The 27,642-nt window shown below is 45.2% G+C and overlaps 1 protein-coding gene across 9 annotated transcripts in view; it reads left to right on the forward strand.

Annotated features, from left to right (window-relative positions):
• The window catches only part of RAD51B (RAD51 paralog B), a 498,432-nt gene that overhangs the window by 446,520 nt on the left and 24,270 nt on the right, over positions 1 to 27,642 (forward strand). For 5 of the 9 annotated variants that reach the window (XR_011324790.1, XM_069784185.1, XM_069784188.1 and 2 more), the window contains one exon: positions 2,824 to 2,943. Coding sequence is in view for 6 of the 9 variants with exons in the window: in XM_069784188.1 (XP_069640289.1) it covers positions 2,824 to 2,943 (120 nt within the window). In the remaining 3 variants the exon portion in view is untranslated. Of the gene's footprint in view, positions 1 to 2,823; positions 9,820 to 27,642 lie in introns of those variants that run through there. The other 4 variants (XM_069784184.1, XM_069784187.1, XR_011324792.1 and 1 more) reach the window with 3 other exon arrangements.

Genomic DNA, 27,642 nt, shown 5'->3' on the forward strand with positions numbered 1-27,642 from the left:
AAGTTATTCCCCCCACTGCTCCTTTAGGCCTCCTTTATTCCAGATATCATTGAGCCAGTGTCTGAGGATTTACCGAAAGTTGCAAGACTGCTGTAGGTCACTGAGCACATTGTCTTTGCTTTCAGATTGAGTTTGAGAGATTACCAGCAGTGTCGTGCTTATGCCTCCTAGCCATGTGAATAGAGGAAGCTAAGAAGCAACAATAGATTACATAAAGCAGGGAAATCCCCCTCAAACTTCTCCCAGACTATCTCGAACTGAAGTTGATTTGCATACATACACTACAAATAACTTTGCAATGGCTTCTAGCCCCGTGAAAGGGTTACATGTGCTTGCCTATAATCACTTAGGCCAGTTTCACCAGTTGAATCACTCAGAGAAAATAAAAAAGGCTGAATCAGAGCCTGTATTGAAATCTAAACAGTTTTATGTAGCATCAGCCTACTTCAGGTAAGGATACAGCTGGATAGTGCTATTCCACACAAAATCAATGGGAAATGTTCAATACCTATTAGTAACTAGGAGTTATTCTAGAAAAACAGTGCTAAAAAGCTATGTTAAGCTTTATAATTTGTGATTATGGATGGGTGGTATCATTCTTCAGCTAAACTTGCAACTAAGCTTCCTATACAAACCCTGTTCAGTGGAAAATGGACCTTACTGAAAACCAGAAAAAAGCGATATTATCCTGTAGTTGAAACCTATGGCCAGCCGCTTTACAAAATCTGAGACTCATTAGGTCTGGAATTCCTGAGTGATGCTGTTCAAAAAGCAGTGGCGTTAAACAGACTTCCAAAATCCCTGTGATTTTTTTAAACGTCATGGTTTAACAGAAACAAACAAGTGAGCAAAAAAAGAGATAGCATATTGAAAACGCATATTTACTGGGTTATCACAGGCTCAAAAATGTAGTTGGCTAATATGACACTACAAAAATCTTTTACATTATCTTTGATGCACTAAGAATGACAATGTTTATAAGCCTAGTACATCATGACTACGGAATGCCTAAATTCTTCTGTATTTTCTGTTCCCTTGCTGAGAGAGTAGGCTTTTGGGGCTTGCGGGGCTTGTTTGTTTTAATAGGATAAGAATATAAAGTTCCCAAAGACTTGCTAAGAGCTATTCCTTTGGAAAGAATTTGCTCACCTACTCCCTTTCCTAGCTTCCTATTGAAACAAGTTCTCAGATACATTCTTTAGGCTCTCCCAGTAAACTCACAGAAGGATTTTCTGTACATTTTCTGGGTTGTCAAGCCAGCTCTACAGTAAAATTAAGTATAGTTGGGTAGGGATATAGTTTTAAGCAATGCTGTAGATGCCTTGCAGTAAATACCAAAGCTGTTTTGAAGTCTTAGAGGTGCTTTTGTTGGTATAGCATATTTCCCTTGAGGAATTCATCAAAGGTGTATTGGCAAAAGTGGGCTTTGTTCTACCTGTATTAGGGTTATCATCATTGTCAGTATAGTAACACCAGGACAGCTATATGAGCAACTCTTTTCTAGTGTAGTTGCATTTCATATAGTTAACAAACAGGGCCAGAGGGGAGGAGGAAAACTGAGACACAGCTTCCCTTGACAACCTGTGTAAGCCTTGTGTTCCTTCTACAATATCACCTCTGTTAATATTAATAATATCATGGCCTGTTGCAGTGAAATATCTTGCCTTTCACCCTCCTTCTTTCAGCTTTATTGACTTTCTTCAAAGCTTTGATACAGAACAATAGGAGTCGGCCCAGATATGAGCTGGCTGTTCTGCAGAGTCCTTCAGGCAGCCGAGGGCTCCCTGTGCTACAATGGAGCTTGTCTTAATGGGTCAGCTGTAGAGATCAGAAGAGGAGAAGTACATATTTGAATAGGCCTGGGACACCTTGCAACGCAGTTAATAGCAGCAAACATGAGGACGTGGCATGATCTGACCAATGATTCGTTAGTATCTTGGATATGTTGGTCCTGATAACTGTGTGTGTTTCTTCAGTTTGTGTTCTTTTCATCAGCTTGCAGGTTGATCAGGAAGGCTTTCATTTTGTTTTATAATACCTCTTTTCACAAACAACAGTCCATTTTCTACATAAGATGTCTAATCACAGTAATATAATACCCTATATTTACATAGAAAACTTCATCCCAAAGCACTTTACATCCTGGCACTGACATGGGACTAATATTAGAAGAGGAGCAGCTCATACTGGTTAGGAAGCAGGCTCTGCTCTCAGCCTAGGTATTAGAAAAGCATATAGGATGGAGCTGTAATATTTTCTCTGAATCCAAGGCAATTTGCTAATAGTTGGAAAATATATTGTTATAAGCTGTGCTCTGTTTAACTCTAGGAAATCTGTTCAAACTGTAGAAAATAAGCTGTGGTAGAGAATGTCAGTCCTCTTGCACATCCCACTCTCTGTTCATAGGCACTGGCTACCAAAAACCAGTTTTATTGGAAAATTAGGGTGATGCAAAGGTCCTCAGCAAGTATACACTGGCCTTTGGAGAACTTTGCCAAATGATGGTAGAGGGGCCTGGACTAGTCTAAGGTTTGGCTCCAGAGCATGACAGTAGCATCAGAAACTTTGCCAGCCAGAATGAGGAGAGTCTGGACGCTGGTAACTAGAAGGACAGCCAGGCAGGCAGCAGAAAGAGGATCGTTACCTGTAAGTGAATCCATTTCCAGCAAGTCTGTGAGGTTAGTTCATACTGAATTAATTACTTTGATTTGTTTTGTGGATTAAACGGGTTTCCAAGTGGTTGTTTGCTGGAGGAAATGGTAACTTTGTGATCTAATTCTGACACATTGGCATTGAGGTGTCTGTCTTTACTGTGTGTTTCAGATGGGAAGGATCAAACAAATTTAACCTGGGAAGGAACCAATCCTGCCCTGCAGACCATACGAGTGAGGAACACTGCCTTGAAAGATACTTTACCTGATGCTGCTTTACCCAACACTGCTGGTGAGACTCTGAGCAATACAGCCAATCTGTAGAAAGGACAAATGAAACTTCCACCAAGAAATGAATGAATGACAACATAGGTTTTCAAAAATCCAGTGAAGCAGATAGTGAGCATTCTTTTTCTTTTGTCTCTTTAAAGACTAACTTTAAAACCAAGTGCTGTTCTTTGTATGCATGGGGCCATACTTAACTCTGGTCTTATGAAGATCCTCTATTTTGTTCAGGTTAATTTAAGTGACATAGTAATAAAAGCCTCTGAACACCACACATGCTACTGAAGAAGCATAGGCCTTCCTAATTCACCACATCACCTCACCAATCTGGAGGAACCGACAGTCAAACATGCAAGAGTGCTTGGTGTCCACAGCCCATAACATAGTGAAATGTTCACTTCTGCTTTTTAATAGAAATTATAAACCCGCTCATTGGCTTGATTAAGAAGCAATAGTTCAGTGAGTTCTTACTCCTGTAATTCACTTGAAAGTCATCAGAGGTGATGTAACAGAGTTGCTAATAGCCAGGCTCTGACAGTTCAGAATGGAAGGAGAACAGGTAGCAATCCAAAAGGTGGGAAGATCGGTGTGTATTACAGCTGCTTAGCTTCCTCTGTCTTCAAAGCACTTCTAAAGTACTCACAACGTGACTGCAAACCACAGAACTATTTACTCACCTTACAGACTTAGAGAATGTATGACTTGCTCAAGGCTGCTGAGGGCATCACTAGCTGTGCTGTGATCAGGATCCGGTTGTTCCCGGCTCTCAAGCCTCACATCCCTAAGGGAAAGCCATGGGTTGAGTTGGTGCCGACTGCTGATGCACAGTCGCCATTGGTCTGAGAGGCTGGTTCTGTCCTCTGCAAGTCACAGGGAAAGCCTCCCTGAGCAACCTCTGGAAAAGCACAGTAACCTGTACAGACATAAGGGAGGTCTGGAGTACTGCTGAAGTGGCTGTAGGTAACCCAGCAAGGAAATCAGCTTCAATTGGTCCATCTGTGGTGGTGAGGTGAGCAGGTTGCCATCTGCTGTTTGCTAGGCAATCTTTGGGTGACGAGAGAGTTCCTGGGGAGCACATGGCCCCTATTAAAAAGTACTGCACACCCTTACCGTGGCAGTGCAAGAGACTGAGAAGCTGATGGGATGTGGAAACTGATGTTGCGTCACTCCCAGCCACCAAACAGGATGGCATGGAGAAGGCTACTCTGCAGCTATCTACTTACGTGCCCACTCACACAGCTTCGAGCTCTCCTTTAACAAGGAAGTTTCCATCACAAGGAAGCTATTCCATTTCAGTAAGCTACTTTTAGAAGCTAATACATTTCACCTTGGGGAAGAGCAATTCTGCAGCTTCAGTGTTACCAGTTTTGTGCTTTGAAGAGACCTTTGTAAAATTTAATTTTAATTTTGCTTTAACTAAAGTTTAGCTTTTCTTCTCGACAGTGCTGCACTACTGGCCATTCAGTCAAACCCTGCTGAACTTGCTTGTAGCCATTTTATCTGGGTATCTTGTAAATATTTGGTAGAGCACTCAGACACAGAAGTGTTTTTTGCTCTTACAGTCACATGCCTGGTTCCAGGACCTTTCAGAAGCACAAAAGGCTGAAGGCAGGGAAAATTCCACTGAGATGCATTCAAGTCTCCAGGGAGCAACTGCACTTTGTTTAGACTAAAATTTCTCATTGCTGCCTCTCCCTTTTTTAAAAAACATGGAAGGATAGAGAGGGGAAGCCGGAGGGTAGGGGTCTTTATTATTATAAACACCGAAATGCAAGCACTCATTTCTTTCATATTGCAGGACCATTTGTGGTTGGAGAGGGAGATAAGCTTTTTAATGTTCTCTACGCTACCACGCATTGGAAATATCCATCCAAGTTCTAAAATGTTTTACAAACATTAATGAATTAAAGCTTAATCCCCTCCTACTCAGCCCCGTGAAGCGAGTAGTAAATACAGTTTAAAAGATGGGTCTAATGAGACTAAAGAAGTTGTGCCTTGCCTGAAGTCACACGGGCAGCGTGGCAGGAGGACTCAGGTCTTTGAGTCCCAGCTTTCTACCTTACACCACAGAAAACACACATTCCCTCCCTTTCCAAGGCTTGCTGTACTTCCCCTTCTGGGATACAGTGAAAACATGCTGGCATCACACCTCGAGATAACCTTGTTTTTTTCCCCTTGGAACAGAGAGACTACTCACAGCTGCTGTCCCACGGGGTTAAGATGATGAAAAGATCAGAGACGGATGGGGGCGGGGGGGCAGGGAAGCTGGTCACTGCTCTGTCTGCCTTGGGCATGTTCTGCTTCCACTGCTGCCAGTGGAGTTGGTGTACTATCGGGAGCAACCTCAAACATTTTTGTATGTGCTTCCATATAATATTCAGGCAGGACTGTGGTAAAAATGCCATAATCAAAGGAAGAACTTGGCTGACAAGAAAATTGGACATATGAGCCAATAAGTCACTCCTGTATTGAATATATGTGATTTCATTATCCTTCTGTATGTGACCTACATTTCTTACTGCTTCTTATTATCAGAATCCTATAACTACTGCTGCAGCCATCTCTTTCACCTCTTCAGAAGAGAGGGATAATCCATCAGCCAGTTACTCTCCAGTGCTTTGAGTCAGGTTTTTACCAGGGGAATTAATGGTCAGTTGAAGAGAGTTGTTCCTAACAGGGCTCAGCAAAAAAGCAATGCACACATGAGTCACAAAGTGGAAGAGAAGGAAACAAATCTATAGATTTAAAGGTTTTGAATTATTTCTTTTCCCTTAGCTTCCCTTGTCCACACTGATCAATAACCAGACGTGCAAAAGCTGCAAATGTGTTGATGGTGGCTGGTATAAGCAGGACTGAGAGCTTCTCCCACTGTGCAAGCAAACCTGAAGTCAGTCAGCCCCCAAAACCGGATCAGTGTGTACCAGTTATTCCAGCCCTTGTACGTGAGAGATGCTGGGAGAAAAATCAGACCACAGTGCAGCAGCCTCCTCTTGTCTCTCCTGTGACCCTGCAGTGTACCCTGGCACTGGTGCCTTTGACCTCTTCACGCTGTTACCTTCTATGACAAGGCTCCAGCGCTGGTCCTTGGGTATGCTTCTTCTGTAGCACCCTTCCCTGCAGAGGATCCAGAGTCACTGCAAATGCTGTGCACAGTGCTCACTTCATTCCCCGCTGAAAGGCAGCCAGGCCTGAGGTGGAACATGGCAAGCGCTTCGCCGCGCCTGGCAACTCCATGCAGCTGCTGAAAACAAGTGGGGAAGAAAGCGGTGTACAAACACAGGGGAATTTTCACATAGGCAGGATGTAATTAGTAGAGCTGGAATTTGGCCAAGACTCTGGGGTTAAAACACTGGCTTGCAGGTAACACACTGGGATCTTTCATAATTCAAATGCTCAGGATCTCCCACTTCCATCTTACCTGGAAGATGTCAGAAGACGGTTCCCTATTTAATGTTCCTGGGCAGCTCTCGAACATCTGACACAAAGGAAAAAGTGTCTAATGGTGCTGCACCTGCAGTGCTTCTCCGCCAGCGACTGCCCACCATGAACAGCAGCTGAAAGGATCACATCCTGACTGGGCTACGGCTGCATCGCAGTAAAACACACCACAGCTGCCTCCCTGCCTTGGAGTTCACTTCATCCTAAACTCTCATTACTCAGTTTTCAGGCCCCAAATCCCCACCAAACAGAAAGAAGAGATGGCAAAATTAGGGCAGCCCCTCACACGTGAAAGATGAGAGAGAATATTACCATTAAGTGCTGCTTCAACCTTATTCTCTGCCACTTGAAATAGTACCAAATAGGTATTGGACAACAGAGAATTAGATGAAACACTTCTCCTCAGTGCAGATGAGTGAGCTTTTCCAACTGGCCTTGCTGGTAATACACAGAGCACGAAAAGCTCATGCCTCCTCCTTCCTTCCAGCAGAGAAATCACGTTCAAAGCAGCAAAACATTTTTTTCCCCTTCATGATCTCACTTTCCGTATAAGCAATCTTTGTGTTTACTATGAGGATGCTGAATGTCCACAAAAGGTCAGGGAAGTCATTAATGAACCTCACGTGTGGAAAGTCCGCACGATGTTTCTACCACGATGTGGCCCACTGTCTGAAACACAAGTAATTACAAACCTTTAACCCCTCATCCGTCAGACCTGCAGACCGTGTGCAGTTCGAAGAGCTGACTTCCTCCCGTGGTACAGTGTGTGCAAGCAAAACAAGAAGTGTTCCTGCCATCTGAGAAAGCATAATCTCTGCATCAGTAAGTCATAAAAAAGGGACTCCTCCTATGCCTGTGAGGGCTCCCCGTATCAGCTTTTGGTTTGTTTGGGGGTTTTGTGTGCCCAGATTGCCATGCAAGTCCCCCTCTTTGTCAAGTGTTGCTTAATGCAACCACCAACCTAATTTGCTGAGAGCACCTCAGTCAGTGGGATACCAAACCTACAAACTGACGTGAATGGCAAAGTGAGCTGGAGAGAGTAAAGTACAGGCAGCTGCAGGCAACAGGAAATCCAGCACTAATAAATAAAACATCTTATAGCCAGAAAGAGGAAATAAACAGCAGCAGCACAAACTGAGAGGACAGAAGAGAGGAACACAGCATAACTGTGGCGCGGGAATCACTGCATTACAGTGAGCTTATTTTTACAGAACGTTGTCCCGGTTTGTTATGTATTCAGACTGCAAAAAAAAGTGGGGGAGTGGGAGGACTTCTCAAAGAGAGGGTCTCTATCAGAAGAAGTTGTCAACAACCACTGTAATTAAGGAAGCAGCCAGAGCACACACAACCTGAGCCGCCGCCAAAGCGAAATGAAAGCATTTTTTGTTTGCAGCCGTAGCCCCGAAGGATAATAAAAGATGGTTCTACCGTGCCAAGTGAGGGGCTGCAGGGACACCGTTTCTAGACGGCGAATGCCCTGCTCCCATCTTTCCAAAATTACACGCCATGGGGAGGCAGTAAGTTACTCTTCCTACGTGCACTTTCGAAGCACGTGCCCGCACACCCCATCTGACTGCAGCGGCCGCTTTGGGAGGCCGGTCACCAGGCAGGTGAGCCCCCAGCCACCACGGTAACGATGGAGGTGGCACCGCCTGATCTCTGCCCCCCAGCCGATGGCTGCTTGGTCCAGATTGCTGAATCAGCAAGCCTTAATTTTTCCCCTTCACACTCAGCCGTGGGTGTGCCACAGCCCCACGGCATTGCCACCACCAGTGGGAGCTGCCGCATTCAGAAGAGCTGCACCCCGCTCTCCTCCCAAGGGTGGCTGCGTTTAGAAGGCTCGCTGGTGCCTTGGCAAGGAGCTTCGTGCACGGCATGCCAAAACAGTACTCTTCTTGCTGCTGGTAGCATCTTTCACTTGGAACGGCCACGTGGCCTGTGCCCGTGCGGCAGCGGGTGTTGGGGAGCAGCAGGTGGGCTGGCAGGGCTGAGGTGGTCGGCACGGACCTTCTCAGCTGTGGGACAGTATCATGGGGCTTTCACTGGTAGCTGTAGAAACTCGTGTGCAGGTTCAGCGAAGGGAAAGAAGTCATTCACAGATTGCATGCGTATTTCTGAATTCATTCATTGACTGGCGTTTGCCTTTCATCCTCCCCCCGACCCCTGTGCGCATTGCTGGCATTCTCTCCCAATCCCATATAATAATTCCCAGGTCTCCGCAAGCCACTGCCTGCCAATGGAGCCCGCAGTCACTGGACCGCCAGCCCGGTCACATGAAAAGTTACATGCAAAGGTTTAACACTTTCTCCTGACCCCAGCCCCTGTTCCCGTGATTCCCCTGCAGTGTTCTCCTAATCAGGTGCCTTGGAAGCTTTGCACTGGGCAGGGTGCTAAGAAGGTGGCTATTTAGCTGCAGCATTTCCAGAGTCTTTGAGCTCTCTGCTAAGCAGTAAATACAACCAGTGGAGCCAGGTGAATGTCTGACAAGGCTGCTGATTATTTAGACCTGAAGAAAAGAGACAGCTGCTGCTTTGCAAACAAATACATATTGCTGTAGCCCCACTTTCTCTAGCCCAACAGCTGTACTAATGGTTAATTGCTTCAGCAGGGTATGGAAATCACTTCTTAAAGCCTGTATACAGGGTACACAGCTATGATCCAGTATGATTTTAACCTTCACTGGGCATTGCCAGTATGTTTGTTACCAGGGAATCAAAAATAAAATACAGTCCTTTCACTAAAGCCTTCCATTACCCAATTCTAGATGATAGTGCAGGTATTTAATACATCACACGACCTATGAAAGTGACAAAGTATTTTCTTCGCATCCTTCCCACCTGTGAGACATCAGAGAACACATCCTTTTGGAGAATCTCAAATGGAAGTGATTTTTTATTAAATATAGATGCAAAAGCGGAAATGTTCAAAAGCTGTTTCTGATATATAGGCAGTGAGAGTCGTTTCCTTGCTATTGCTGTAACATGGGGGAGTGCAGGTATCTCCCGCAGAAAGGGTTCTTGTTCTCCACCTGATGCTTCCATGTAGGATTTCACGCATGTGACTGTGTATGATTCATGAATTCCAGCTCGGCTTTGGAAAGCATGGGAATAGTGTGTGGCTGTCAGGGCCCAGTGTTCATCTGGGTTTTGCATGGCCCACAGAAAGACATGCCAGTTGCACCTTTGAGCCAAACAGTTGGATAATCAAACTGAGCTTTTGGCTTCAGTTTTGGTTCTTTTTTTTGGAGGGGAGGGAGCAGGCCGGTTATGAACTCCAACCTATACATGCATTTTTGTGGATTTAAGTGAAAAGACCATGGCAAAGTTTTAAGTTACAGTCTATTTATATTGTTCTGTTTTAAGCCTCACATAAGTTTAAGTTACCAACATAACTTTCAAAAACAAACAAACCAACCAACCAAATAAAATTGACAGTATTTTTCAAATTCTCTGCTTTTCTCATGCATTCAAAAGTGTAAGCCTGTTCTCCTTGACTGGCTGGCTATTTGATTGTTGCTTTAGATTTTATTACATATTGTTTAATTCTTATTTGTAAGCCTCCAAAATCATAAAATCTGAGTTCTAGTCTCAGTCTCTACACTCAAATGTAACTACTGAAAAGTGGCTTGTCTAACTCTTTAGTATGTATGGTGTTTAACATATACTTTGCTTAAATTGGGTATTTCCAACTCACTCCAAACAGGACATTTGAGAAATCCTGCTTCCCCCAGATGGTAGCATACCTGAATAATATAGGAATGACTTTTCTCACTGAAAAGCATTAACAAAATATATGCATAAATACTAGGGTTTAATCAGCCAGTGCTGCCTGTTTATTTAAAGGAAAAACTTATTTAACTCTTCAGGAGGGATTCAAACTACCGGTGAGAATGGAGATAGGTCTGAGCACCCAAGTGTTAACATGTTTGTAGAAGAAAGTACGAGTCGGTGATGTCTGTGCCTGTGATCTGCTGGCATTGTCCACCCTGCCACATGACGGCCAGGAGACCAGTGAGGAGGATTTTCCATTTCTGGAAAGTGCAGTGAGACAGGGGAGCCCGGTGATCGCCGAATTGTCTTTCCGTCTATGAAGTATTGTCTTCAAGATACTGCTTGACATTCATGCAGTCAAGCATTTTGACAATTTGAACAAACAAGCAGAAAATGGGTTTGATTTTTGTCCCCAGTGGTCCATCTGTGAAGAAGAATAAGTAGCACAGCACGTGCCATGTCTCTTAAATACCCTTCCTTGCTAGAAACGTATGTGGCATGTTTCCCAGGCTGTGGAAAGGGTTATCATTTCGAGTCCACCAAGTCACCCTTCTCTCTCCATACAGCCCCCACCATCCCCAACCCCGCATCAGGCTGGGGTGAAAGGAAACATCACTCTGAATTACTATACTGTTACCTGTCTGGGGGGAGAGGGTGCATGGGCACGTAACGCATTTTGTGCATGTTTCTGAGAAGCGTTGTACAGTGGTGCGAAAGAGAAGCAGCAAGCCGAGGCGGTGCATATGCGGGCACGTCAGAGCCAAACTTGCAGGCCTCTCTGCCGTGCTCTGGAGAGCCATGCCCGTTTGTGCTAGCGTGCTGCCGCAATGTACCTTTGGAGGAGCCTCGGGGCAGGGTGCCGCACGGCTTGGGGAGATGCCAGAGGAGCTTTTGTCTGCGCTTTCACTGCGGGTTTAAGACGGGCAATTAGCATTTGGGTCAGAGCACATGGAGCAGCCCCAGCTGGGGTGGGAGAAGGCACACTGCGAGGCCACACTTGAACGTGGCCACTTTACTGTACCGCCCCGGGTACAAAGCCTACTTGTGTGGGGCACGTCCCGTCGTGCGTCACGCTTTGGTTGTCAGTGGCAGTCGTGGGTTCCTGGGGGTTGACACAATAACCTCTTTATGCTTAAGAGAATAGCGGGGGAATCGCGGGAGGCCATTGGAAACGTAGCGGCGAAGAAGTGGTTTGGCTTTTGTCTGTCCCTCAAGGTAAGGTGCTGAGGCAGTCGCTGAGCTGCCTCTGATGTGCTGGGAGGAGCCTGCGCATAAAGCAGCATCGAAGGTGAAATTGGGACTTTGGGTATCTGGACAGAGGAGGAGTTAGGGGAAACACCCAGGGAAAAATCCCACATTATTTCTGTGGTAACACATGATAAAACTGCTTATTTAGAGTTTTACAGCAGCTCGCTCTGAAGCCTGGACTGCCACAGTCTTGTCACCCCTGTGCCAGTGCAGCCACGCAGGGAATCAGCTCAAAGAGCTGATCTGGCTGGAAATTAAACTGTTTTTTTTTTTTTATTTAAAAAAAAAAAAAAAGGTTTGCTTTACTAGAATGTCTCAAAGTTTCATTCAAAGAGAACTGGATGAACAAAAATGCTAGGAATTGATAAGGGCTAAAACAGATAGAAATTTGAAAAAAATACTAATACAGACTATTTTAAAATAAAAGCTAGTTAAATCTTTCTTACTGTATCCATCACTGTCTCCTTTGCCAGCCTGTCAGCCATCTACTCCACAAAGCAGTAAGCCTAAACAATTCAGATACACTAAGCAAAGCTACTCTGAATATGGCTTCTAGCCTAATAAGTCAGAGCCTTATCCAGTTCCCATGAAAAGCATCAGGAATATTTCCTCCAACACTAATAGACATAAGATTGGATTGCAGAACAACCATGTAACTTTTGACCAAAAAGTGAAGTTTTTCTAAAACATTGGTAAAAGATTAATGCAGGAGAGCATGGAAACTCTGACTGGAGCAGTTGCATTGCTAAATACGTTTCAAGCGAGCATAATCATTGTTGGAGCAACACTGGTTCTCACTAGTGATGTGTGCTCTAAGGGGAAAATACAAACCAAACATTTTTTTAAAGGAAAAAAGCATTTATAATTTCTTTATTATGGATGTGCAAAAAGATTCCCCCTCTGCTGCTGGGAAAACCAGTTCCTGCTCCATAAGCATTAAAGCACATCCTAATTTTTAGAAACCATTTGTTAGGCAAAACAGGTTATTTTTTACAATGCTTTCTTTTTTTTGCAATTGGAGTCTTTCTGTTGATGCCAGCTGCTTTAGTTGTAGGTATCTTCTGGGAGGTGGTGTCTGTCAGTAAGTCCCACGTGGGTGTCCCCTTGGCTATCTCTCATAGCCGCCCTTCTATAAATCACAGCATATTAAAAAAAGGGGATAACACTGACATGTGAACTAATCCCCACATCAAAGAGAGCAACTCTCCCTCCTCTAAACACCCGCCCCCCTCTTTTGCTGGGAAAAGTCTAATGCCTAGAAGGTGATTTACACAAAACTTCATCCCAGTTGTTAGGAAACTTGCAGTGCCGCTTACTTGCCAACTGCAGAAGAAACCTGGGAATCAGGGTAACCACAATAGCTAGCCTGCGGCTTCGAGCGTTTGGCAATTCAGGAGAGAAGAAAAAACAATTGGCTTGTTGCAGCAAACTTGTGTATATGTTGATTGCATGGCAGGATAGGCATGCATATAGACAGATGTAAACGTGACTAGTAATGTGGGTCTGTATGGGCACATATGTATCTGCATGTGTCTACAAGTATTTGTATAAGCACAGGAGTACCTGTCCTAACACATACACGAACACACACAGATGCACACACAAATACCTCTCTCTCTATCTGCTAGGAGCAAAGACAGCCAACAGGACATATATAATGAAAAACATAAGCCCATATGGGCATACAACTGTGCATCAGGTGTCCTAGACATGGAGAGGGCTAGCTATCTGTAGCATATGCTTCTCTTAAAGTATTCATTCCTGCCGTAGGCCTGGTTTTGAGGGAATGGTTCAAATGCTAGGAATATATGGATAAGAGGAATACTGCTATATAAGATAGCATTAAAACATAAACTCACTCCTGCCCTTGCCTTTGCAAATGCTCCGTGTGCACTGACTAAGCACACAAGATACTTCCAAATAATTGTCTCTGGAATGCAACTGAAGGGAGGAAAAAATACCTCTGTCTGGCTAGATAACTCTCTTTTTTCCAAATCAGCGCTGAGTCTGTGCCTGTGCCGGGCACAGTTCTTCAGACATACCAACCAAGTGTACGTAGCATGGACAAAAATTATACTGGTAGCTCTGTATTCATAGACAATAAGCAAAAGTACCCACCTTATGTGAAATTAGCTGTATTAAAGTGCGTTTCTATGAGTATATGAATGCATATAAACTAGATACCTCCATCAGCATCACTGCTTCTGGTTGATTAATTCAGCTGTGCTTGCTGCTCTCCTCTCCCGCCACCCACACAGGGAGGCAGGGATGCCCTGGGGCCAGCATGCCCCCCCATCCGCCCCCAGGTCACCCCTTGCCCCAGGCCAGAGGGCCATGAACACCTTGTCCGCCTAAGCCAGTGTCACTGCCAAAAGAAGCACATGAGGATCACTCCCAGCGCAAGGGAGTGAACTGGAGTGGGGAACAGAGCTGGGTTTAAAAAAAAGCTTCCTTTTTGTAGTTGTTGCTTGGTTGGTTGTAGTCCAGCTGCATTTACCAATGCGCTTCGGTGTGATTGCACAAGAGCTGAAGGGTGGAAGCAAGTAGCCGGGAGCAGTGAGACACCAAAGGGCAACTCCCTTTGGTAGCAAGTGCTGGCTTAAAGCATTCACGAAAGTACAGCCTAGGGGAGAGCGCCAGGCGTGCCAGGAGTCCCCCATCGCCCACTCCACCGACAGGGAAGGCACGGCTGGCATGCGAGTGGGGAAAGGCAGAGACCAAAGCTTTTGTTGTTCCAGTTATGCGCTCCTTCCATGTAGATGTGCAGCTCTGCGTGTGTCTGTGCCTGTCCCCTGCCCTGTGTCAAGTGGAGAGGATGTGAAAGAAACCCCAGCGTGGTTGCACCTTCGCCTCCAGTACACGGAAAAACAAACACAGCCATTCTCTTGTTTGTTGATTTAGTGCAGGGTGCTCCTTCCATGACAAAACCATTTCCCTGCAGGCAACAGGCTAAAACCTATTTGCTTATTATTCTGCAAAAGAAAATGAGGGTTTCAGGATGGGTGCAATCTTCCAGCATCTCTTCTGTTGATAGATTGAAAGGAGAGAGCCCTTCCAAGCTACCTCTCAGCAAATATGCTGTTCTTCCTTGTTGTGCATAACTTTTCATGTTTTCTAGCTCAGAAACATCATGTGTATGTCTCTTTCTTCTCTTCTTGAAATACAAATCTTGGTATGGGAGAGCTTTGTGCTTAGAAAGTTAAGCGTGTACTTCATCACAGGTATTTGTATAGAGATGACTCTGGCCACTGAAATCTGCATCGAGCCGCAATTCATAGACCCCCCCCCTCCCCGCATCTATAGTTTTCAGAGCCAAAGCCCCAGATATGAACACTTCTGAACAAGGGGGAGGTTTCCTCCTGCTGCTGAGGTTGATGGCTGCCCCAGCTCTCATTTAGGACAATGTAAACACCAAGCTGACTTTTTGAACTGGCACAGCAAAGTTGGACTCTGGGTGTGAGATGATACATCCTTGTTCAAAGCAAACACACAGGAGATATATAACAAGTCCCTCCTAGCCTGTTTTTATTTATGAGGTGCACCCGCCGGCAGTTCCTGGTGCTGACTGGGACAAGTCTGGATGAAAACTCTAAGAAGAGCAGCAAAGTTTATCTAGAGCTGGCACGAGTTTTGGTATTTGTCTGAATTAGCTGTTTCTACTGAGTGTCTCTGTTTGTGCCACCCCCCCCCCCCCCCCCAAAAAAATCAGACTACTCTCAACACCTTTTTTTGTCAGTTAAAATCACCTTTCTGCTAGCTGATCTTTTAGATGGCGTATCTTCTGGCTGGCCTTTTAGGTGGCTAGCACTTCACCCTCTTCCCAAATCCAAACTAACTGCATTAAAAAGGAATGAATTTATATTGCGGAGGGGGGGGGGGAGGGTACCCCAGACAATGTCAAGGGAAAAGCAGATCAAAAAGAGCTGGTAGTATTGGATATGTGGGCTGTCCTTTCAGCTGCTTTGGGCGATGTCCTTTCAGCACAAGAAAAGCTCAAAAGGATTCGGTTAATCTGTTGTTAAACAGAGAGTCTGTCATGGGAGACAGGTCTGTCATCCTCTGGGCAGGGAACTGAGCCTGTTTGTAATGGCTGCGAGTTCCTTCACCCTTTCCCAGCATTCATGTCCATGCTAGCAGTGAGTTCATGGACTTGCACCTTGCTGGCCTGGCACTGACCGTCTCTCAGCCCTCTGACGCCAGGACCCCTTCCCTCTGGCTGCTTTCGGGAGAGGCAGCAGCACACCTGAAGGCTGCCACGGCCAGAAGTCTCTCTCCATAACTCTCCTGTGCAAGGTGCTTCAGACAAGCATGGAAGTGCCTCTCGGGGCACTGGTGCTGGCCAGCCTGCTGCTGGTGGTCATTTCAGAGTTAGGAGGTCAACGTGACTCCTGAAGGAAGAGCTTCAGCATGACTTCCAGTTGTAAACCTGAATATAGACATGTAAGAGCAGCCTGACCCATGCTAAGGTCTGGGGTCCCTGTGACTTCCCACAGACATGCCTTCCACAGCCTCACTACTCAGCAGGACAGCGCACCTCTGAATATTGACTAGTAACGGCGAGTAGCCCATAGGCAGGCTAGCCAACATACCACAACATCAGACATAGCTACGGCAGGTTGAGAGGTTAACAGTAAAAATAAGTCTATAGATTGTAGGAAATGTTGGAGTGGTTTAATTTAGCAAAATGTAGTCAACACAAATTTGAACAAAGCCAAAAGGTAAGGAATAACACTCTGCATCGGGCAGCCTCCAAGGTTGTGACTTGTGAGGACCTCGGATGGCCACAACATGACAACTCCCATCAGAGCCATTCCTCCCTTCTCTGAATCAGCTGTAGACATGAGTGCTAGCAGGGAGGTATTACAGCCACCAGAGCACCACAGTGTGCTCAGGGGGTTTGGGGTTTTTTGAAGTCTCCCACCTAATCTCTTTTTCTACGTTACATTCTACTATCTTCATAGTGTCCTGCTTAGGATTGTGTGACACATGCTTTGATTGCAACAGCTTACTGTTTCTTTCTTTGTCCATAGAGACTGTGCATGTATATATGTGTGTATACGTATGTATATGTATGCGTATATTTCTAATTTTAAAAAAGACATCTTCACCCAATGAAAATTTCCAATTCTGTAAATTTTTATTTCATTGCCTTCTTTCTCCGCTGCTTTTTGGCTTAGCACACTAGCAGTGTGCTCTAAGTAACGGGTTAATTCCTTTCTCCGTGACTCATTTCAAAGGTCTCCCAGGCAGGATTCAGTATGATGGTGTCAGCGGCGGCTGCAAGAGCTGTTTAAATGTCTCCGCATGTACCAGGGAGCAAAGCGCTGATTCCGGGCAGCAGCACTAGGAACATCAGGGTTTGTTTAACATTCGCTGGGGATCTTCCTAAAAAGTCAATGTGCCTCCCTATGTTTGTGTGGACTGGCTAAGCATTGCTGTGCTGTTGGTTCAGCTTTTATTTTAGTGCATGAGGAGCATTGTCCTGTGAAAGGGAACCTTCTGTTTTTGGTTTAATGGCAGACTGTGTCACTGTAATTTGATTTTAAATTATCTACTGTCGAGCCTTTCACAAGTCAATCCAACACACATGCATTTTCTCCATAACAAATTTGACTGTCTGGAGAAACAAAGGTTGATAATTAAGCTCACAGCAGTTTATCAGGACGGGGCCTAGGCATGGCCTAAAACCTCAACAAGTTAGTGCCTTAATTTCTGGATACTTACCAAAAACAAACCTTCGACTTGGTGCAGCTTGCCCGTTCTGGATAATCTGGCTCTTTGAGTCCCTGGGTAGGCTGCTGGGCTCTACTGCGGGAAGTCGGCACCTTGGTACGCGAGGGAGGAATGCCGAACGAGCAGACACCACTCCAGGGTAAGCAGCCATGCCAAGTCAAATGCATAATTTAGCAAGATTATGGTTTAATCTGGGAGATCTATTTCTCTCCAGCCAATGCATGAGATCCCAGCATCTTTTGTACTTTGAAATACCATTAATTAATATTTATCAGATGTAAAATGCAACACTAGCTACTTCGTATAGGATGCCTTTAAGCATCGTGGTACTATTCCTTTTTAAGCACACGCTACAGCCAGGCAGACTGAGGCAACTGAGCAAACCCCGCTCAGTTGGAGGCCAGCTTTGAAAATCCATCCAGGCTTTAAACTGGCTGGTCTGTGGTGCAAGGCGAGGCCCATTAGCCTCAGAGGAGGCCAGGGCCAGCCACCTTACCCATGGCTGCTTACACAGTCGTGTGCTTTAAGAAACAAAAATAATCACGTAGTGTTTCCTTCTGATGGCATCTTTGCTCCTAACTCACACGGGAGTTTGGAAAGCACCGGTGCTCATCTCTCTCCACCGTGACCTGCTTTCATGCTAGTGCTCAGCTGCCCATGAGGAGGTGTGCCGTGCCGTGCCGTGCCGTGCCGTGCCGTGCCAGGGGAGCGCGGGCAGCCTTGCTCCTCACTGCTGGGGTGCACGTGGGGCACCCCACACTGACCCCCAACTGCACTTGCTCTGTCACGGAGAGGCAAATGGGTTCGAGCCCCCCGCTGGGGCGCGGAGGGGGGGTAAGTCCAATGTGTTTGACAGCGCCGGCACCGTGAGACCACCGCGGCAGGGGCTTCCCAGTGGTTTGGCTCCCGAGGCCACAGCCTCTGGATAACTTCCACCTCAAATGTATGTCACATTTCCTTCGAGCGAAAGCAAAATATTTACACTAAGGCAGGGTCACCTGGCGGCCACTCCGCTATCGCAAGCTGGAAGCGGCTGCGATGCTGTAAACCGAGGGGCGCGAGGGCGGAGGGGATTAGCACCGGCCTCCAAAATAAACGATGCGGCTGGCTGGCAGCCGCTGCCGGGAGCGGCGGGCACTGGGGAGGTGGGTGCCGGACGGGTGCTCTCGTGGTGGGATGAGGACAGGCTGGCAGGAGAGCCAGTGGCTGCCCAGCTAGGCCGGGAGCTCTGGGAGAGTGGGCCGGGGTGGCGATGGTGGAGCAGAGCCAGTGCTGGGGGTGAGGGAAGGCAGATTTGCAGAGCCCGGACAGACATGTCCAGTGTCCCCACAAGCCACCCTTCCCACCGGTCCCGGCGCTGCCCCAGCACAGCCGGTACCTGAGGCTGTGGCCACACCAACCACACTTCTTTACCTGCCTTCAAGGAGCTGTTGGAAATACTCCTCCTGTTCTGCAGGAGTATTCTGGGCACAGTTAAACCATCCTGGAAGTTGCTGAGCTAGACTTGCCCTATGAAAATGCACTGAATTCAGTCATTTAAACCCGTAAGCTTGAACTACAGGACTCGCAGCCTCTGTATTCCCAGACACCCAAGAGAAAGGGTGGCAGTATCCCATTGTAGTAGCTTGCACACAAAAGATCTTCCTGAGACAGCTCTTCACACCTCCTCACAGCCTGAATCTTTCCCGTATGCTGCCAAAATTTTCTTCTTTATTCCATATTGCGCTGCTGAGCAGCACCCAAAACCATACTGCAACACATGCATACGAGTTGCTGGATAAAGTGTCTGGCAGCTCCTGGCCACCTGCCCATTGGATACCACCAACTTCTCCTCAGCTGTCCCGCTCCCTTCTGCCCACTTGCCCAAAGTGGTGACCCACGGCTGGGTTTCATGTGTGACTGTGGCATGTGGACACCGGAAAGGCTCCGTCAGGCGGTAAGCAAAATGGTGCTCATTTTGTATGCCTTGAGCCCACGGCGGGGGCATGAGGACACTGAGCCTGCCAGCGCCCGGCCTTCTTCAGAAAGCCTTCACTCACCTGCTCAGATAGTGAACGTCAACCGTGAGCCACAGTGGAGATGGTTCCATCTCCAGCCCCTCTGATCAAATGAGCACATAAGGAGCAGCAGGTAGGTTTGAATGATCCCGCAATCTCTTCTGCTTTTGTTACGCTGCTGCCACTCTCTCAGCAAGGTTCATGTGAAAGCATGTGGAGTAACCAAAATATTAACAGGACATTCCAGTTATTCTTGGCTGTCTAAGGGAGAGGTAACTGCACTTTTTGCATCCAATCTTTTTCCACTGGCACTTCACATAACGATTACCATGGTGTCAATATCCGAGATGTCAGTATGGAGCCAAAGCTGAAGAGGGTGGCATTTGGCCACTCTCTACCACTTGGGATACATGGTTTTCCCCAGCTTTGCAGAGAAGTTGCTTTATGCTGATTACTAAGCTATTAGGTATGCAAGGCATAACTATAGCAGAAGGGGATTTCTGTGTGGGAGGAACAGTATGATTCAGATTGTCTCATCAGTCTTGCGAAACAAAACGTCCAGTCAACAGAATATGTTTTTGCACTGTAGCCACTCATTTCTCCGCCTTTATTTTGTACACTTAGCCATAACCTCAGTGTACTGTGACCTGGGAATCAGCTTAGCAAGCTACAGGAGGATCGGTCAAGAAAAAGGGAGTTTGTGGAAGCACCAAGATGACCTAATACTTTAATAGCATTTTCCTCATTGGGAGAGATGTCCGGAGCACGGCAAGGGGAAGGAGAGAGCGAAAGGTCTCCTCGAGCACCTGATTACCACCTCTTGTAACAGCTCCTTGAGACAGCTGGCATGGGAAAGTGGTAACAGAAATGCTATCCCAGCATTGGCGACTTTCCTGCTTCACGACCAACCCAGTATCTGGAGCACAGACATGTGGCTGAATATTGCTCACAGAAGCACCTACTGCATTGCACTGGTTGTTTAAAGGGGTTCGTTAAGGCAGCTGAGGTAAGAGGTTGGCCATTGCTGGATGATTATTTTAGAGCAGCCTTCAGGAACATACCACCCTGCATTTGCTGGGGTTGCAAAGGAGGATGGTAAGGGTAGAGGAAAAGCACTGATTTCAAGAAAAGATATTCTAAGTTGAAGATCTACCTGAGAGTGTCAATCACTATCTTACAGATAAAAATACTTCTTGGAACGCTGCACTTATGCATTAAAAATAAAATTATATCAGGACCTTTTTCTTCCCCAGAAAACTCAAATTTAAGGCAAAACAAAAGAATTCCTGATGTTTTAAGGTATGGAAGTTCACAGTGTAGGTAGCAGCCTGCCTTTCCCAGTGATGCCCCTGAGAAAAATCCAAGCCATCCATAACAGACAGTTCCACCTTATCAGGGACCACAAAAAGCAGAATGCCTTAATCTCACTCACATGGGGACTGGGCCAACTCCAGCCATCACTACAAATATACAGTGATTTGTTTTTAGCACATTCCTGACAAGACAAATGGCACACAGGATGCAAACGCTCTTCAGCCTTCTTCTTAAAGGCTGGCTCAGAAAGCCAGAAGCTTGCACGCTACAGTGTGGTGTGCCAGCCTTGTATCTCAGTATCATTAAACACAGAACTAGTATCAGTCTTTGCATACTTTCCTAGGCTTCACACATTCTTTTCATGTGTGTTACTAACATAAAAATTACACTATTGTAGGTGTTTTTGTGAAGCCAGCTAAAAGGCAGTGCGCATGTGTCGTTATTTTCAGTACTGTAGCCACTCTCAAGAAAGGAGAGGGGAAGAGGACAGGCCACAGCTTGCTTTCTTAATAACATGCAAAACCTTTAAAGCTCAGGTTACAGTAAGCATTTTGGCTCTAAGCTCCAGCTATGAAGCAAATAGCCCTCTCTCCCTAGAACCATACTGGCAAACTCCAATAATGTCTGAAGTGCAATGATGAGGGGCATCTGTGTCAAAAGAACCTGCTGGCTATAAGATACCAAAAATAATGTTTTTTAAATAACAAATTTTAAGATCTCCTGTCTCAAAAGCAATGTCGCCAGCAGGCATCACCTCACCTCTTTCTGCACGTGCCTTGGGGCTGAGACTTACCCCATTCCCTCTGTTACAGCATATGGGTCCTACCTGATCGCGGCTTTTGTGCTGTCCTCTCATGCATGCTGGCTCTGCGTGACAGGCTGGCTCTAGTATGAGCTGGGCCTTTGGCAAGTCTTCTACCAACCCCTGCAGCCCAAGGGAGTGCTTTATGGAAGATTGGACAGACCAGTTCTGGGGTCTGACCCAGTACGGTATGAGAAAGCTCTTGTAATGTTTTAGCAAAGGGACTGAACTCTTGCAAAAGACCATGAAAAATGTAACTAACTCCCAAGGAAATGTAAGAACATATGATGCATGATAAACCCCCAAAAGCAAGTCTGAAGGTGTCAAGGGTTTTTCTACTGAATTTCATGAGGGAGTGCAATTAGGCCTTATATAGCCTGTCCTTGGCTATGCTGCAAGTGGTTTAATGGAGTAACATCCAGTAAATAGAGAAATTAAATATACCAGCATGAAGAAACCATCCTCTTCAGAGCCCCTAAACTCTCCTCCAAATGGCAGCACTTCCTTTTTCTAGATCCATATACAACATGATGGTTCAGGGCCTTCCTAGAAATGAAAAGGCCCATTCTTCCTCACCTTCCTCTTTCAGTGAAAACATATATGATGAGAAACCACATGCACACACACGTGGGTTGGCATGAGCCCCAAATGTGGGTACAGATGGTGTGTCTGAATGAATGGACACACAGAGGTCTCTGTGTAGGTAAGAACGTTTATCACGTGCGGTGTTGGGAAGCGCATGCATGATTCCAGCTAAACCCCACAAGACTGGTTGTAAGATGTTGTAATGTAAAGATCCCTTCTCGTATGTCAGAGCCTTAATGTTTTGTGCCATTGGGATGGTGTCAGCTGGAGTTCAAAGATGAGACAGGCTGCAGGTAGGAAACAATTTCTAAAACAATTTATGCAGTGGATTTCTGCAAATACGATTAAGATGCCTGCAACAGACACAGCCATCAGATCTGAGTCCTTTTTTATCTGATTTTTCTAATTAATGCCTGTTTTACAGAGTGGTAGACGAATCATCAGCTCGCCCTAGTTGGGTATGAGTCCTATGTCCCTGTTTTGCACAAGGCAAAAATGTCTTCATTGCAATTTCAGGTAGGCAGATTCAGCCCTGGAAGTATTTGGCACCCTACACCAAACTAGATACTGGCCGCAGGGTTCAACATGTTTTCTATAAAATCAGCTTCAGCAGTGCTGTCTGTTGGGAGCACACTTGCAGAAATCACACAAAGGATCATGTGGGTCACTTCCCCCATGTTGAGAAAGAAATGCAGGCCAGGTTAGGTGAACTGCATATGAAAAGGAAACTAAGGGCATACAGAGTGAAAGGATAACAGATTCTTAAACTGACTTCATCTTTAATATTCTGCAGTTGTTGAAGGAGAAGTCAACAGGAGCTTTGCCACTGATATGAATGAAACATTATTTTAGAACATTTGTTTGAGAAAAAAATGTTTTTTGAAGACATTATCTGAAGAAATTAACTCATTTAACATCAGCAGAATTCCGTAATATTTTGCTTCATGTGTGGTCTTTTCTCCTATACCATTCCCACTCAGGGACAATATATTTTTGGTGGGCAAGTACTCATTCTTTCCACTTCTTCATTCTCTGCTGGCCTCTTTAAGATCTCCCATTCTAGATTTGCATCAGATTACTATCATGGTACTTTCTAGCTCAAGTAAAATCAGCCAACTTCCTCTCTTTTCTTTCCTTCTGGTCTTTAAGGCATTCTAGAAAGCCCAGGTGCCCTGGTGGCCAGCCCCTTGCTCTGTCTCCCAAAAGGCCTTTCTTCATTTATTTGTTGTTAGCTCTGTCCAAGGACTGTTGCCTGCACTCTTCTGTGTATAAGTCAATAATCCTTGGTTCTTCCCAATCATTTTGTCCCCTCTGCTCCTGAGATTTATACAAAGTTGGAAGGTTGCAGGGAGAGATGAAATCCTCCCCAACTTTCCCTTTGTCAGGTTTTGCTGCCTTTGAGGACACCGCTGGTCTTTGATGTGGTGATGGGCACTCGGAGTAAGGCTGCGCAGGATGTTCTCCAAACTTGACCTGGACAGGGAAATACAATTCCCTCTGAGAGGCTTCTTTTTACAAGACTGTAGGCCTAGTTTTTGTCCAGATTTCTTGCAGCTGGGGGGTTCATGCACGCTTATAAATCATTGGTTATATATAAACCCCTACTTTTTCTGACGCTCAGGTGACATTTACTGTTTAACTCCCCCCTGAACTCCTTAGTGGGGAAAAAAAAAAACCAACAACCCACAAATCCATGCCAGTTTCGGCACCTTTGCCCTTATGATTGACACTTTCCCTCCACTGCTGGGTTAAGACCGCTGCAAGTGGGAATTCCTTCTCCTGAATTAATTAACTCTGCATTGTTATTGCCTTTGATCTACTGCCATAGGAACAGGAACAAGCACTGGAAAACCTCCATTTGTGTGCATTTCTTGCGCAAATAGCTCTGGACAGAATACTAAAGGCATCATTTAGAAGATGGTGGGCAGAAATAGTCCCCTCCCCAAAGCTGCTCTTGAGACTGATGCTCACTGTGGAAACTGCATGGGAACGGTTACAGACCTCTAGTGGCTCTGTTTATATAGCTCGTCTAGCTTCCTAATTGCTCACCAGCACAGTATTTTGGAAAGCCGTAGACAGATTTCCCATAAGGATTACAACACAGTGTCATTTCATCTTCTCTGCATTTCCCATCCCGTTGTCTGTTTGTTTTATTTTCCTCACCATAACATCTGTCCCACATCGCTGAGAGATTTCACAATTGGAAACCTGCTATAAATTATGACAGGGAGTTAAAGGACTTCAGTGTTTGCTCTCTGCTATTTTTTTTCAAGGGACATAGGGTTAGCCACCTCTTTAAAATAAGCCTTCTTTTTTTTTTTTCTATTTATATACTGATGTTTGTAAAAGCTGTCTTTAGACAATGAAAAAAAAAGAGTATTTCTGTCCTTCCTGCTTGTACCCTTTTCCACTTATCTTCCATTGAATTCCTAGAGAAACACAAACTTCTGGAAGTACTTGCAGAAAATAATCTTTAGCAAGCTCTGTCTCTAATGGCCCATGGGGACTCCAGATAAAAAACAATTGCTCACATTTTTATTCCCCAGCGTCAGACAGAGACTGTGGCAGCTTTAGCACTGCTAGTGCCAGCCTGCATCACCGGTGCCAGGGCTGCGGGCTGAACTGGCCTCTGGTTCCCACCAAAATGGAAGCAAACAGTCTTGAATTCTATAGAGCAGGACAGCCAGCTCTGCTTGGCTCTACAGGAGGCCACAATTAGCGTATGAGCCTAGGAATAGTCAGAGTGACAGAGTTTCAGCATAACAGACTGCTTTATACTGATCAAGGCTTTCAAGGTTAGTGTCACGTATCATCACCATGTAAGGACCAGAGACATTTAAATGCAAGATAAAACACGCAGGACTATATTCTCATAATCCAAGGATGTCTCAGTTTTTGGTGACTTTACCTGCCACTGCAACTTTTTTCCTCTGAACCAGAAAGCAGCGCATACGGCTCCTGCAGGAGTGCTCTTGGCTCTCACGCACAGATGAGAGCATTACAAACCACAAATGTGGAGCACTTGCAATGCTCCACAACATCAGCCTTGCTTCCTCCAGCATCCAGGAGAGAATCAGAGATTTATACGGCTGGAAGGGATCTCAGGAGATCACTTAGTCCAGACTCGTGTCCCAAGGCAGGATCGTTACTCTTATGTCACTCTTGGCAAATGCTTGGCTAACCTCTTCCTATATGCAGGATGGCGATTCCACACCCTCCTCAGATACTTCTGTGTGTCATTATCCTTACTGCTTGCCTTCTTCTAACATCCAACCTCAGTCTCCTTTTCTGTAATTTAAGCTCATTACTTGTCCTATTCATCATGGATACAGAGAACAATTTATTTTCCTTTTCTTCCCAGCCACCTTTCAGTTATTTGACAGCTGTAACCCTATCTCCCTCAGTCTTCTCTAGACTAAAGAAAGTCAGTTTGTTCATTCTTCCCTCCTAGCTCTCGTTTTCAAGACCTCTGATTATCCCCCAGCTGTCTTCTGGACCTTGTCTTGAGCACAGCACCCATGGCTGGACACTACACTGCAACTGCAGCCCCAGAGAGAACTGAGCAGAAGGATTATTTGTGGGGTACATGCCTAAGTACACATCCTAGGAGGGCGTTTGTCCTTTTTGCATTAGCAGTTAACTCATATTTGGATTGTGACCTGGAACATGTTTCAGATCTTTTTATGCAGAGTTGCTACTTGGGCAAAAATTCACCACCCTATATAAATAGAATTAATTATTCCTGGTGATGCCCATGTACAGAAACTGAGAACTGTCCTTACTCAAATGAACCCTATTTTTAAGACTATTTGGTTGTAAATACTTTTTAATTGTAGCTTTATATTTCAGTATATCCATAGTCCCCTTCTGGCTTTGTGGTAGCCAAGAATATGATATTCTTTATTCCATTGTCCAAGCTGTTCATAATCACCTAAAATCAGACTAACCCAGTATAGACTCCCAAGCAGCTCTTCTTGATCCACCTTTCTCTTTTTAAAAAATAATTAATAAATACTCTGTCTGTGCGGTTTTTCAATCAATATTGCATCATCCTAGACCAGCTCCGTCTACCACAGGTTCCCTGAATTTGCTTAGAAGTATCATGTTACACTGTGACGAAAGCCTCACCACCGTCAAAATATAGGACTACTATTGCTTCTCCCTTATCAACAAGGTTTTTTTACTCTGTCATGAAAGGAAATTTGACCCGTTTTACACACTTTGTTTTTGACAAATCTATGCTGGCCATTATTCATCTCTTTGTTTTGTTTTAGGTGCTTACCAAAGTTTGATTGTTTGTTCCAGTATTTTTCCGGGAATTGAAGTTAAACTGAACAATCTGTAATCCCTGGCTCCTCCTTTTTTCCCTTTTAAAGACAGGAACTACGTCTGCACTTTTGCAGGCTTCCAAGTATGATCTCTGGGCTCCGTAAAATCCCAGAAGCTAGGCGAGGTTATGCCTAGAGCTTTTGTGGTTAAATGACTGGCTGGAGCAATTACCCTAGGATGAAATTCATCTGGCCCAACTGACTTGAACATTATCTGAAGGATCTGCTAATCTAGTCTTTGTTCTAGTTTTGTGATCTCACCTCACCCTGTCATCAACGTTGATTGCAATATTTGTCTGAAGCGATAATAAATGCAAAAAAGGTATGAAACACCCTGGGACTCTGGCCATGAACTGTCCATAGCCTTTCTTCCCCGCTGGCGAGCACGTTTTCAGTTGTCTGGGTCTTCCTCTTGCTGCTAAAGTAGTGATGGAAAAACTACTTGTTACTTTAAAGTCTTTTGCTAATTGGATGCCATTTTGCTGCTTGACCTTTGTGATTTTGTCCTCACATACCTAGCCCAGCTTCTGAATGCTTTTTTCTCTGAGGCTGAGATCAAAGAAGAGCTGATGATTTCTCTGAGTTGATCTACATCTCCTATGAACTCTCTGGTTTTTGGATAGCCAATGCTCATTGCTGTTCTCTCCAAGGTGCTTTCTACATCATTAGAACATCTCACTTGCCCAAGGTCCAAAACGACATGCCTTTAATTACTGAGTAAGTGGATTTAATGGAATCACTGCTGGTTTATCGTGGTCTAGGAAAGATCAGAAGCCTGACCTTTCCACCTCTTACCAAACGTTAGGCTCCATCTGGGAACATTCAGTCTCTGCTGGTCAGTTTTTGTTTAACCTCCTGTTCTTAACGTAAGTGATGGGTGCAAATCATAAAATCTTCTAACCCAAATCTGAATTTTACATAGTCCCAAATGCTAGAGATGCTAGAAATGTTTACAGCCAGAAGTATTCTTCAAGTTCATCTCAACTGCTCATTAGAAAAACATCTTTTCTCTTTGGGGTACTTTTTTCTGCTCACTTCCCTCTCAGCTGGCCTGCCAAGCTTGAAGGCAGAACAGACTAGGCTGATGGAGTGGGGAACATGTTTGTGCTTTCATACGTATGAAAAACTCAAAATCCACTAGTAAGGTAATCATGCTAAACTCCTGCCTGCACAGAAACTCTAGCTTACCTTCCATTGTCACATATTCTTCTCATCAGTAAAGATACTCAAAAGCTCGCTGCTTGAGGAAGCTGAAGCTGTAACAGCAATGCTGTAAGTGTTACACCGCTATAATGGTGCTCTTTCAAAAGAGCAGCATAAGCAGCCAAAAGGGGAAGGAGTTCAGACAGTCTTTCTGTTGCCCAAGAGGAAGCGAATTTCAGATAGCGCTTCGGTTCCCTTTAGTTATGATTCACCATAAATGAACAGCTAAAACATCAGTTGATAGTAAGGCCATGCAAGCAGGGACTTCCAGAAGTGGAGACTCAAAGG

This window comes from Haliaeetus albicilla, chromosome 5, assembly GCF_947461875.1.
Source record: "Haliaeetus albicilla chromosome 5, bHalAlb1.1, whole genome shotgun sequence".
Taxonomy (NCBI): domain Eukaryota; kingdom Metazoa; phylum Chordata; class Aves; order Accipitriformes; family Accipitridae; genus Haliaeetus; species Haliaeetus albicilla.